The sequence below is a fragment of the Tupaia chinensis genome, unplaced genomic scaffold (genome assembly GCF_000334495.1).
Source record: "Tupaia chinensis unplaced genomic scaffold, TupChi_1.0 Scaffold000133_1, whole genome shotgun sequence".
NCBI classification, from domain to species: Eukaryota; Metazoa; Chordata; class Mammalia; order Scandentia; family Tupaiidae; genus Tupaia; species Tupaia belangeri.
This window is the reverse complement of record NW_006159602.1, coordinates 2,402,360-2,415,807: the sequence shown is the minus strand read 5'-3', so window position 1 is coordinate 2,415,807 and position 13,448 is coordinate 2,402,360. Positions and strand designations below refer to the sequence as shown.

General features: G+C 40.5%; 1 protein-coding gene across 2 annotated transcripts in view; it reads left to right on the top strand.

Moving 5' to 3' along the window:
- PSMA3 (proteasome 20S subunit alpha 3) overlaps positions 1–13,448 on the top strand; it is a 32,970-nt gene that overhangs the window by 7,396 nt on the left and 12,126 nt on the right. The window contains exons 3-5 of one of the 2 annotated variants that reach the window (XM_006144845.3): positions 3,644–3,767; positions 8,835–8,936; positions 9,016–9,089. In XM_006144845.3, coding sequence (XP_006144907.1) covers positions 3,644–3,767; positions 8,835–8,936; positions 9,016–9,089 — 300 coding nt within the window. The remainder of the gene's footprint in view (positions 1–3,643; positions 3,768–8,834; positions 8,937–9,015; positions 9,090–13,448) is intronic. The other variant, XM_014586417.2, reaches the window with a different exon arrangement.

The window sequence follows — 13,448 nt, the reverse complement described above, 5'->3', positions numbered from 1 at the left end:
CAAGACTTGAACCATGATTTGTTGTATGTCATCTGGTTTCCTATACACAGAACTTAACCACTGTGCTATAGAGCCTGGCCTTTAACTTTTAAATGTTCATGTTTACATTGCTTCAAAAGAGTTTATCTCCTTCTGGAAACCAGCAGTTACCGTAATGGCTATGTCGCTGGACTCCCACGTAGTCGACCGCGGTTCGTGTCCCGGACCCGGTGGCTTAAAACTCACGCCGGGTGCGTGTGTGTGCGTGCCCAAGATCCCGAGAGGAGAATGGAGGAGAAGGGATTGCGGCGTGACCATCCCCCCTGGGGGGTGATTTCTTGCTTTCTGTCTCTATGTCTCTCTCTGTCTGTCTGGCGAGCGCACACGCCCTACAGTGAAAATCTCTCAAAAAAAAAAAAAAGAGTTTATCTCCTTCTGATGTAGGAATATATTAAATTACTAGGTGTTAACAGTTAATGTTTTTAGTACTTATTGTATTAAGCATAGCAATTAACTCAGGACAGATAATTAATGACATATGAATAGATATTTACAAGCACTTTATTAATACATTAGGTTGTCAGGAAAGTCATGACATGTTTTTTTATTTTAATGTAAAAAAGTGTCATGACTTTCCCAGGGATCCTATATGTAATAGGGCTTGGTGGTTATAGCCCTTCTCTGTTACTACATCCTGTCAGAATTTTGGACAGGCCCACCCATCCACCCACTGTGTTTTTCAGGCTGCTGTGGTTGGGATTCAAACTGCACTGTCGACCATCAGGAACCTGATTCTTTTAATTGCTAGTCACTAGCCCTCTTGTATCATCTTCATTCACTCTATTAATCTATTCTGTTGAAGTCACTGAAGCAAATCAGGTTTTACACAGATATGTTGTTGTAAAAGTCAGGAGTATTTTAATGTATTTTTTTTTCAGATGATTATGGATATTTTTAAAGAATTATTTAATTTAACTTATTATTTAATTTGACCAGAGAGAGAGAAAGTGAGAAAGTAAGCCATCAGATGTGGGACTTGAACTTCACTTGGCTATGTGGGAGCAATGCCTTAACCATTGTCCCACCTGCTGACCCAGGGGATATTATTTGATGCTACATCAAAACTGAACAAATGGTAGTTTCTTTTTTCCTTATTTTTATGATAGAAAGCACATGGCATATGCATAAGAGGGGAAGGACTGCATAGAGGTAGAAAGTCCTGTTGGGGGGGTTGTCATGCTATAACCTTCTCTTCCCAGCTCTCTAGGCCTCAGGATCTTGGATGCTTGCATGTGTACTCCTTCAGTGAAATTATAGTGGTTTTTGTTTGTTTGTTTGTTTTTTCAGAATTATTTTTATTTAATTAATTTATTTATTTACTTATTTTAATTTGACCGGAGAGGGACAGAGCCAGAGTGAGAGAGGTGAGAAAGCAAGGGAAGGTGAGAAAGCAAGCTGCCAGGTCCAAGACTCGAACAGCGATTGGCCATGCGAGAGTCCAGCACCCTTAACCACCACGCCATGTGCCAGCCCCCATAGTTTCTTTTTAAAAAAGAATTTATTTCATTTCATTTATTATTATTATTTGAATTCACCAGAGATAGATAGAGAGGGTAAGTGAGAGAGCAAGTGACTGTGTCTTGGACTCAAACTTGGTCAGCCATGTAGGAATCCAGTACCTTAACCACAACACCACTTAGTGACCTGAAATCATAGTTTCCTAAAGGTTACTTGAAGTCTATCAATAAACTTTTTGTGTATTTGTTGCATTAAGATCTATTGACCTTTTAAAAATAATTTTATCTATCTTATTATTTTCAAAGAATTATTTAACTTTATTTTATTTTATTTTATTTGACCAGAGAGGGACAGAGAGAGAGTGAGTAAGAGAGAAGCAAGCAAGCCACCAGGTCTCGACTCAAACTGTGGTCAGCCATATGGGAGTCTAGTGCCCTTAACCACCACAACACCTGTTGGTCCCCATTTAATTTAAATTTTTTTTTTTTTTAGAGATTTTTGCTATAGGGTCTGTGCGCTCACCGGAGAGACAGAAAGTGAGAAATCGTCCCCTGTGGGGAACGCCATGCCATAGTCTCTTCTATTCTGTTCTCCTCTTGGGATTTTGGTCACACATACACCCAGTGTGATTTTTAAGCTGCTGGGTCCAGGACTCAAATCACGGTTGACCACGTGGGAGTCCAGCACCTTAGCTACTAAGCCACCTACTGGTCCCTATTATTATTACTTTTAATTTGCTATAAAGTATGTATGCTAGCCAGAGAGAGAGAAAGTGATAAACCACCAGATCTAGAACTGTGATTGGACAGCCATGTGATCACCATACTACCTGCTGGCCTGAAATTAGTTTCTTAAGGGTTACTTGGAGTCTGAGTAAATCAGTGAACTTTTTGTACATTTGTTGCATTAAAATCTATTGAGCTATCTTAATACTTGGAAAGGATCTTTTAACAATGTATGACTTTGTATTATGAATCGATCATTGACTTAAAATAGATCTCCCAAATGTGATATGTTTCATTATAAACTATCAAAAATAATCATGTTTGTTAATATCACTACTGATCTCAACATAAAAGTTTTTAAGTATTGGGAAGCCAGACAGGAAGGCCCTGAGTGGTGAATACAAGTTTTCTTAAATTCCAGGCTTTGCTTGGAAACTTGAATTTAAGAATTATTTTATTTAAATTTATTTATTTACTTATTTTAATTTGACCAGAGGGACAGAGCAAGAGAGAGAGAAGAAGAGAAAGAGAGAAAGCAAGCTGCGAGGTCCAGGTCTCAAACCTCAGTCGGTCATGTGGAAATCCAGTGCCCTTAACCACCATGCCACCTGCCAACCCCCAGAAACTTGAATTTTTAAAAATTTGCCATTAAGGCATGTGTATTCCTTGGAGAGAGTCAGAGAGGGAAAGTGAGAAAGCATCCTGGGGGGGTGGTGGCCATACTGCAGTGATTTCTCCTCCATTTTTCTCTTAGGATTTTGAGTATGTATACATGCGCATCACTTCTTTTTTTTCTTTTTGAAGAGATTTTTGCTATAGGGCGCGTGTGCTCCCCGGAGAGACAGACAGACAGAAAGGGAGAAATCACCCACCATGGGGAGGATGGCCATACTACAGTCCTCCTCCATTCTCCTCTTGGGATTTGGGGCATGTACACACATGTGCCCAGCATGAGTTTTTAACTGCCAGGTCCAGGATTTGAACTATTGTTCACTATGTTTAAGTCCAGTGATATAACCATAATGCCACCTGCTGTTTCCCCCACTTCTTTTCTAAGCCAGCAGGTTGGGGACTTGAACCATAGTCAGCCATGTGGGAGTTCAGTGCCTTATCCAGCATGCCTCCTGGTGGCCCCACTTTTAATGGGCATGAATTTAGTCAATATTTACTTATAATGACTGTTACGTACCAGGACTTTGGCATGTTATATGTATTTTGTTTGTATGATTTTTCACTTATCTATTAATATAAATCAAGTGATAATGCTACAATATTGGGGGGAGGGGCACATATTTATTTATATGAGCTTCTAATTTTAAAATATTTTAAAAGTATTTGACATGTTTGAAATGTAACCTGTTTTAAACTGAAGTTTATGGAATTTTTTATTTTCAGTTAAATTGATTTTCTTCTTGTTTCAGTACAGCCATTGGAATCAGATGTAAAGATGGTGTTGTCTTCGGGGTAGAAAAATTAGTCCTTTCTAAACTGTATGAAGAAGGTTCCAATAAACGACTTTTTAATGTTGATCGGCATGTTGGAATGGTAAGGTTACATTTAAACGTTCCTTTTTGCTTTGTTTGATTACTTTTATGTAAATGATGGAATATATTTTAAAATGTGATTATAAGATCCCCCCCCCTTTTTTTTTTAAATATCGAGGCATAGAAGTAGTCAGAATGAGTTACTGGATTTGAATATTTCATTGTGTAAAAGGCAGCATTCTCATAACCTTATCAATGGTGGATATGAAAAACATGTTGCTTTAAGAAAAGGAGGAGAGGCAGTACATTGAGCTCCATAGGGACAGTGCTGGAGCAAGTGAGAGTTGGACAGGCACTGGTCGACTCCGTGCCTCACGGAGGAAAGATAGCTAAACATGGGCAAAGGAGATCCCAAGAAGCCAAGAGGCAAAATGTCATCATATGCATTCTTTGTGCAAATTTGCCTGGGGAGCTTAAGAAGCAGCACCCAGCTGCTTGTCAACTTTTCAGAGTTTTCTAAAAAGTCCTCAGAGAGGTGGAAGACCATGTCTGTCTAAGTGAAAGGAAAGTTTGAAGAAATGGCCAAGGCGGACAGACCCTGTTATGAAAGAGAAATGAAAACCTATATCCCCCTAAAGGGGAAACAAAAAAGAAGTTCAAGGATCCCAATGCACCCAGAGTCTTCCTTCGGCCTTTTTCTTGTTCTGTTCTAAATATCATCGAAAAATCAAAGAATATCCTGACCTATCCATTGATGATGTTGCAAAGAAACTGGGAGAAATGTGGAATAACATTGCTGCAGATGGTAAACAGCCTTATGGAAAGAAAGCTGCTAAGCAAAAGGAAAAACACAAAAAGGATATTGCTGCATACCAAGCTAAAGGAAAGCCTGATGCAGCAAAAAAGGGAGATGTCAAAATTGAAAAGAGCAAGAAAAAGAACGGGGAGAAAGATGAGGAAAATTAAGAGGAGGAAGAAGGGGACCAGCAGTTAGCGTAATGGCTATGTTGCTGGGACTCCCATGTAGTCGACCACGGTTCACGTCCTGGACCCGGTGGCTTAAAACTCATGCCAGGCGCACGTGTGTGTATGCCCAAGATCCGGAGAGGAGAATGGAGGACAAGGGATTGCTGCGTGGCCATCCCCCGGGGCAGGGGGGTGATTTCTCGCTTTCTATCTCTCTGTCTGTCTCTGTCTGTCTGGCGAGCGCATGCGCCTATAGTGAAAACCTCTCAAAAGTAAATAAATAAATAAATAAATAAAGATGAGGAAGAAGAAGATGAAGAGGATGAAGAAGATGATGATGAAAAAGAAGTTGGTTCGGGACCAGCAGTTAGTGTATAATGGCTATGTCGCTGAACTCCCATGTAACCAACTGCGGTTTGAGTCCCAGACTCGGTGGCTTAAACTCATGCCAGGCACATGTGCATGCGTGCCCAAGATCCTGAGAGGAGAATGAAGGAGAGGGGATTGTAGCATGTCCATCCACCCAGGGGATGATTTCTCACTTTCTGTCTTTCTGGCGAGTGCATGCGCCCTATAGCAAAAACCTCTCCCAAAAAAAAAAAAAGAATAAGTTGGTTCTAACGCAGTTTTTTTTTCCTTACCTATAAAGCATTTAACCCCCCCATACACAGCTCACTCCTTTTAAAAAAAAAAATTGAAATGCAAGGCTGTGTAAGATTTGTTTTTTAACTGTACAGTGTCTGTGTTTGTATAGTTAACACGCTACTGAATGTGTCTTTAGATAGCCCTGTCCTGGTGGTATTTTCAATAGGTACTAACCTTGCCTGGCACAGTATGGGGGTTGTAAATTGGCATAGAAATTTAAAGCAGGTTCTTGTTGATGCACAGCACAAATAGTTATATGTGGGGATGGTAGTTTATTCATCTTCTATTGTCTGATGCAGCTTATATGAAATAATTGTTCTATTAACTGAATACCACTCAAAAAAAAAGTTGCAGCTATTTTGTTGACGTTCTGAATGCTTCTAAGTAAATATAATTTTTTATTAGAAAAATAAGAGGAGAGACGAGGGGCAAGGAGTATGTACAGATGTGAATCTTGGCAACATAGGACACCATTGACGACACATGCTTGAGAGGCAAAGAATCTTCAGCTTTTTGTGTTTTTTATAGGGATCATTGTCACTGAAGACATAATTAGATAGAAAGTACCTTTTATAGTAAGGTGGTACACCAGATAAAAGATGTTTAAAGAAAGGGAAAAGTGAACATATCTTTTTGTAGGTTTTTGCCATGGGTTTATGTGCTTGCCAGAGAGAAGGATAATAATGATAAATGACCCCCTTGGGGGCCACATTGTATACTGCAGTCCCTACTTTATTCTCCCTGGATTTTGTGCTTGCGTGCCCACTGATTTTCAAGCCACAAGGACTCGAACTGCATGTTGGCCAAGTAGGAGTCCAGCGCCTTAATCACCATGCCACTTGCTGGCTCCTGCAACATATCCTTTGTAGCAGCTCCATAGGTATCACTGTTCTTTTTATCACAGCAGCCACTAACAACCCATTTTCTTCTTTTTTTTTTTAAAAAAAATTGTTTTTAATAGAGGTTTCTGCCATAGTACATGTATACTCTCTAGTGGGGGGAGAGAGAGAGGCAGAGGCAGTGAAAGAGAAAATGAGAACTCACACCTCCAGGCTTGATAGCCATTCCACAATCCCTTCTCCTCCATTCTCCTCCCAGGATTCTGGGTACACACACATACATGCCCAGAATGATTTTCAAGACACTGGGTCTGGGATTCTGACTGTGAGAGTCCAGCGACATAATTACTATTCCATCTCCTGGCCCCACAACACAGCTTTATTTATTTATTTAAGAATATTTATTTTATTAATAATTATTATTATTTGAATTTGACCAGAGAGAAACAGAGGATAAAGGAGAAAGCAAGCTGCCAGGTCCAGGGCTTGAACCATAGTCAGCTCTGTGGGAGTCCAGCTCCTTAACCACCCTGCCACCTACCAGCCCAACACAACCCAGCTTAAAGATAGATGGCATTTAAAGGAATGTAGTGATATTATCTGATGTTGAAATAAAACTGATCGAATAATCTGATCTTAAAACGTTTCATACTGGGACCAGCAAATGGCATAATGATTATGTCACTGGACTCCCGTGTAGTCGACCGTGATTTGAGTCCTAATCCGGCAGCTTAATACTCAGTCTAGGCTAGGCTGGTGTGCGTGTGTGCCCAAGAACCCAAGAGGGAAATGGAAGAGAAGGGAATGCTGTGTGGCCATCACCCCGTATGGGTAATTTCTTGCTTTCTGTCTCTCTGTCTCTCTGTCCAGGATATATGCCCTATAGCAAAAAGTCTCTCTTAAAAAAATAAAAAGATTTGGGGACCAGCAGGTGGCATGTTGGTTAAGGCGCTGGATACTCCCACATAGCCAACCGTGGTTCAAGTCCTGGACTTGGTGGTTTGCTTTCTCATTCGCCCCCACCCAGTCTCTCTCTGGTAAAATTAAAGAATAAATGAATGAATGAATAAAATTAAGTAATTTTTTAAACTTTATTTATTTTAAATTGACCAGAGAGGGACAGAGCGAAAGAGAGAAAGCAAGCCACCAGGTCTTGGACTCGAACCATGGTTGGCCATGTGGGAGTCCATTGCCCTTAACCTGCTGGCCCCTAAATAATTCTTTAAAAGATAAAAAAAAGAGAGACAGTGAGTGTATGTGCCTTCAGGTAATTAAAAAAGATTCATATTACCTCTGATTTCACTGCAGTGTCCAGGACATTTCAGCATCTATGTCAGAACTGGTTTTAGAAACTACTCTCAAAAAGTTAATGGTTTGTCATTTTTAGTTTGTCATTGTAGTTTAAGCCAATAGACTAAAAAAGAAAGATTTTGGTTTCCTTTTAGTCCAAAACTTTTACAAACTTCTTGAACACAGAACTGGATTTTTTTGTTGTTGAGTTTTTTTTTTTAATCACTACAGAGTGTATATACTCTCCAGAGAAAAAGAGATAGGTAGACAGACAAACAGAAAACTCTGGGACATGGTCACTTGTAGTCCCCCTCCCTCCACTTCTTAATCTTATAAGGACTGTGGGTATGGTACATGTACATGTGCCCAACAAGTCTCGCAGGGCATCAGGGCTAGCATTCAAACTGCAGTTAGCCATGTGAGACCCAGCTCTGCATGTATGGTGTGTGGTTTTTTTTTTGTTTGTTTTGTTTTGTTTTGTTTTGAGAGAGATTTTCGCTATAGGGCTTTTGCACTCGCCAGAAAGCAGAAAGACAGAGAGAGACAGAGACAGAGAAAAGAGAGAAGAGAAATCACCCCTCCAGGAGGGATGGCCACACCTCAATCCCTTCTCCTCCATTCTCTCGGGATCCTGGGCATGCATGCATATGCACTCGGTGTGAGTTTAAGCCACCAGGTCCAGAACTCAAACTGCAACCAACTACATGGGAGTCTAGCGACAGCCATTATGCCAACTGCTGGTTCTGACTCCTCATGTATGGTACTTAACCATGACTACAGGCTGGCCCCAAAACTGTTTTAAGAAAAGATCAACCCAAGGCCAGCAGGTGGCATGGTGGTTAAGGCACTGGACTCCCACATAGCCAACCATGGTTTGAGTCCTGGACCTAGACTGACTTTCTCTCTGTTGTGCAAGTTAAAAAATAATAAAATTAGATACATAATGCTTTTCCCAAAAAAAAAAAAAAAAAAAATCAGCTCTGACCAAGACCAGTGGTTTTTATTCCTTTTTTTTTTTTTTTGGTCATAAGGTGAGTGCCCTCACTGGAGACAGCCTGAGACAGAAAGTGGCCATGGCATTTTGAGCAAACGTGCTCATACTTTTATATGTCTTCTAGCCACTGGGTTTGGGATTCAAACTATGCAGTCAGCCATGTAGGATTCATCCACCTTAGCCAACACACTACTTGCTAGCCCAGTTTTTATTTTTTTCAGAAGGTGGTAAATGGAGAAATAAAGGTTTATGTTAGCAATAGTCTTGAATGTGATCATTGTACAAAACAATGAAGTCATACTTAGTAAATTTCAATAAATATAATTGTATACTTTTTATGATTTGTGGTACAACATGTATTTACCTATTAAATTGGTTTCTTTTTTTTTTTCAGGCAGTGGCAGGTTTGTTGGCAGATGCTCGTTCTTTAGCAGACATAGCGAGAGAAGAAGCTTCCAACTTTAGATCTAACTTTGGCTATAACATTCCACTAAAAGTAAGTTGATAACATGTTGAGGGGCCTTTTAAACTGGAATAAAAGTTTATTAATAAGATCTTTTGTCTCTTTCCTATAGCATCTTGCAGACCGAGTGGCTATGTATGTACACGCATATACACTCTACAGTGCTGTTAGACCTTTTGGCTGCAGGTATGAAATTTTGTGAGCTATTCAGAAGTCAGATCTGTAATTTAGATAGCTATTTCCCCCAGAGACTCAGCCTTTCATACACTTAAAAATATGAACTTGTTACCAAGAAGTATTAGAATCGTGATTAAACAAAACAGGGTACATAGTAAAAACTATCTAAACAGTGAAAAAGATTGTATAGATTGGAAGTTATGATAAAACAGGGACCGCAAAACAAAACAAAACAAAACAGGGACTGGCAAGTGGAGTGGTAGTTAGGGTGCTGGAGTCCTGCCTGGTTGACCGTGGTTTGAGTACAGACCTGGCAACTTGCTTTCTCACTTTCTCTTTCTTTCTCTCTGTGTCTCCCTGGTCAGATAAAAATAAAAATAATAATAATAGAGACCAGTAGATGGCATGATGGTTATGTTTCAACTGCAATTCAAGTCCCAGACCTGGCGACCTAAAACTCACACCAGATGTTTGTGCATGTGTGCCCAAAGTCCCAAGAGGAGAATGGAGAAGGGATTGCCGCATGGCCATCCTCGCAGGGGGTGATTTTTCACTTTCTGTCTCTCTGGCGAGTGCATAAGGCCTATAGGAAAACTCTCTCTAAAATAAATTCATAAATAAAAATAATAGTAAGTAAAATTAAATAATTCTTTAGAAAAAAGTGATGATAAAACAACTCATGATAATGACCTTAATCTGATTATAATAAATTTTCTAGCATTAGTCCTTAGTATTTTCAGGAAACCATGACCCCATTTTTTAAAAAAAATAAGAATTACTTTCTTCTTCTTTCTTTCCTTCTCTCTTTTTTCTTTTTGATTTGACCAGAGAAGGAGAGAGTGGGGTGTGGAGCGAGGAGTGAGAAAAGTAGTCACCAGGTCTGGGACTTGAATTGTGATTGACCATGTGAGAGTTCAGCACTCTTGACTACCACACCACCTGCTAGCCCCCATTTTATTTTATTTAACTTTTTTTTTTTTTTTTAATTTGATCAGAGAGAGAAATAAAGTGAAAAAGCAAGCCACCATGTCCGGGATTCGAACTACCATCAGTCATTTGAGGGTCCTGCTCCACTAACCACTGAGCCACCTGCAAGCCCTGAGCCCATTTTAGATATAGTCTATGTCAACATTATATAGTTGATTATACTTCAGTTTTCTTATTAATTTCCATCTTTTTGGAAAAAAAAAAGAATTCGTTTATTTGTTATTATTTGTTTAATTTGACCAGAGAGAGAAAGGAAGAGTGAAAAAGCAAGCTGCCAGGTTTGCCACTTGAATGAACCATGGACAGCCATGTGGGAATCCAGCACCTTAACCACCACAAAGAACTGCCAGCCTCTCTTTCTGATATTTAAGCACTAAACTAAAATACTTTTAAATAATGTTTTTTTTTTTAGCAGTCAGTAATAAATCCATATATATTTCATAACTCCCATTACAATGTCTGTTATTATGGTGAAGTGCCAGGTTTTTGTTCATTTGGTTAAAGTGGGGATTCACTGGGGCCAGCAGGTGGCAGAGTGGTAGTGGCCTCTTATATAGTCGACTGAGGTTCAAGTCCTAGACCTGGAGGTTTGAGACTCACACCAGGCACATGCATGTAGGTGCCCAAAATTCAAGGAGGAGAATAGAGAAGAAGGAATTATGGTGTGCCCATTCCCTCTGGAGGAAGGGGTGATGTCTCACTTCCTCCCTCCCCCTCCCTACCTCCCCCCCCCTCTGTTTCCAGTGAGTGCATGTGCCCTATATTCAAAAACCTCTGTAGAAATAAAAAGTAGAGATTCACCTGCACCAAGTCCTAGAACAAGTGTGAATATTTAAATATGGCTTCTCACATGAGACCTGTCACAGCTACATTTCCTAAAATGCAAGGACATATTTAATTTGTAACTTTCCAAAAATAGTCTGGTTTAGGGGCCAACAGGTGGCATTGTGGTTAAAGCATGGGTCTCCCACATGGCTGATCATGGTTTGAGTCCTGGACCTGGTAGCTAGCTTTTTCATTTTCCTTCTCTCTTTATAATAATAAATAAAATTGTTAAAAAATTCTCCCCAAAATAGTCTTGTTTGATCAAAATAAAACATTTGGTAATATCTTAAGTGCTTACCTCTGTTAAAAATTGTAAAAAAGTGAGCCAGCGGGTGGTGTAGTGGTTATGGTGCTGGTGTCGTACATAGCAGACTGTGGTTTGAGTCTAAGGCCTGGTGGCTTGATAATCGCCACCAGCATGTGTGCTTACGTGCTCTAAGTCCCAAGAGGAGAATGGAGGAGAGGGGATTGTAGTGTGGCCATCACCCATGGGGCACTTTCTCTCTCTGACTCCCTGTCTCTCCAGTTAGCTCACACAACCTATAGCAAATACCTCTCTTAAGAAAAAAAATTGTGATGTGTATGAGCTGTAGTCATACCTTTATTTTTTTTTTTTTGAGAGCTTTTGCTATAGGGTGTATGCTCTCATTAGAGAGCGTATAATCAGCCATGTTTAAAGTATGAAGGAAGACAGACATTAAAGAACACCTGAGTTTTTATTCTTCTGGCAATAGGTTAGACCTGTGGATATTTGTTATATTTTATACAAGGTTCTCACTTAGACTATATTAGGAGACACTTTGCTTTAAGCCTGTGCAGAATGCCCTTCATTTTTTTACATTTCAGCTGAGCTCTGAGTTCATTAGTTCCTTCTCTGCTCTTTTTAAGGGACTCTGAATAGTGGAGAGAACTTTTTCAGTAAATATGTATTGAGCATATACTAGGAGTCAGTTATAGATGTGGTAACAAACATGAATATCACCACTGATTTTTAGAGGAGGGTCCAGCAGGTTGCATGGTGGTTAAGGCACTGGACTCCCCACGTTGGGGACTCGAGTCCTGGAGGCAGAAGCTTGAAAATCACATTGTGTGTGTGTGTGTGTGTGTGTGTGTGCTTGCCCAAAATCCCAAATGAATAATGGAGAAGGGATTGTGGCATGGTCATCCCCACTGTGGGGTGATTTCTTTCTTATCTCTCTGTGTCTCTGGTGAGCACACACACTCTATAGCAGGAATCTCTTTTTTTTTTTTTTTTTTTAGAGAGGTTTTTGCTATAGGGCGCGTGCGCTTGCCAGAGAGAGAGAGACAGAAGACAGAAAGCGAGAAATCACCCCCCAGGGGGGATGGCCATGCAGCAATCCCTTCTCCTCCATTCTCCTCTCGGGATCTTGGGCACGCATGCACATGTGCCCAGCATCAGTTCTAAGCCACCGGGTCCGGGACTCGAACAGCGGTCGACTACGTGGGAGTCCAACAACATAGCCATTACGTGAACTGCTGGTCCCTATAGCAAGACTCTCTTAAAAAATTTTTTTAGAACTGACATCATAAGGGTGTTTACGGAATATAGTGGGACAGCAGTTAGGGAATGGCCTCTTTCTGGAGACGTGGCAAGGAAGTGGGTATGACATGTAGGGGGAAACGGGTAAGGGTATCTTTTTTTTTTTTTGAAGAGGTTTTTGCTGTAGTGCATGTGTGCTTGCCAGAGAAAGAGACATAGAGACAGAAAGTGAGAAATAACCCCCTGGGGGGGATGGCCACGCCGTAATCTATTCTCCCGGGATTTTGGACACGCACACACACGCACCCAGTGTGAGTTTAAGCCACCAGGTCTGGGACTCAAACTGCAGTCAACTACATGGGAGTCCAGCGACATAGCCATTAAGCCAGCTGCTGGTCCTGAGGGGTATCTCAACCAAAGGGAATGGTGTGAGCCTACATAGACATTTCACTTAAAACAGGTAGTCATATAGGCTTGATGAGTGTTAACTTTTCAGATTATATTGAAGATGTAGGAAGATCATACAAGAGTCTATGCTCCATGTTGAAGAGTTTCAGCAAAGAAAATGTTAAAAGGGTTTTCTTCTTTTTCTTTTTTTTGGAGAGATTTTTGCTATAGGGCGCGTGCGCTCGCCAGACAGACAGAGAAAGACATAGAGACAGAAAGCGAGAAATCACCCCCCAGGGGGGATGGTCACGCCGCAATCCCTTCTCTTCCATTTTCCTCTCAGGATCTTGGGCACGTACGCACACGTGCCCGGCGTGTTAAGCCACCAGGTCCGGGACGTGAACCGCGGTCCATTACGTGGTAGTCCAGCAACATAGCCATTACGCTAACTGCTGGATCCCGTTAAAAGGGTTTTAAATAATGGCAAAGATATATACTCTGGAAGATAAATCTTGTATCAAAATGGAAGATTGAAGGGAATGAATTAGAATTGGCTAAGATAGTCCACATGATATGGTGAAGGTAATTTCTAGTCCTTTTTTGTTTGTTTTTTGTTGGTTTTTTTTTACCGTTTTTTTTTTTTTTTTTTCTCCTGCAACTTTTTTTTT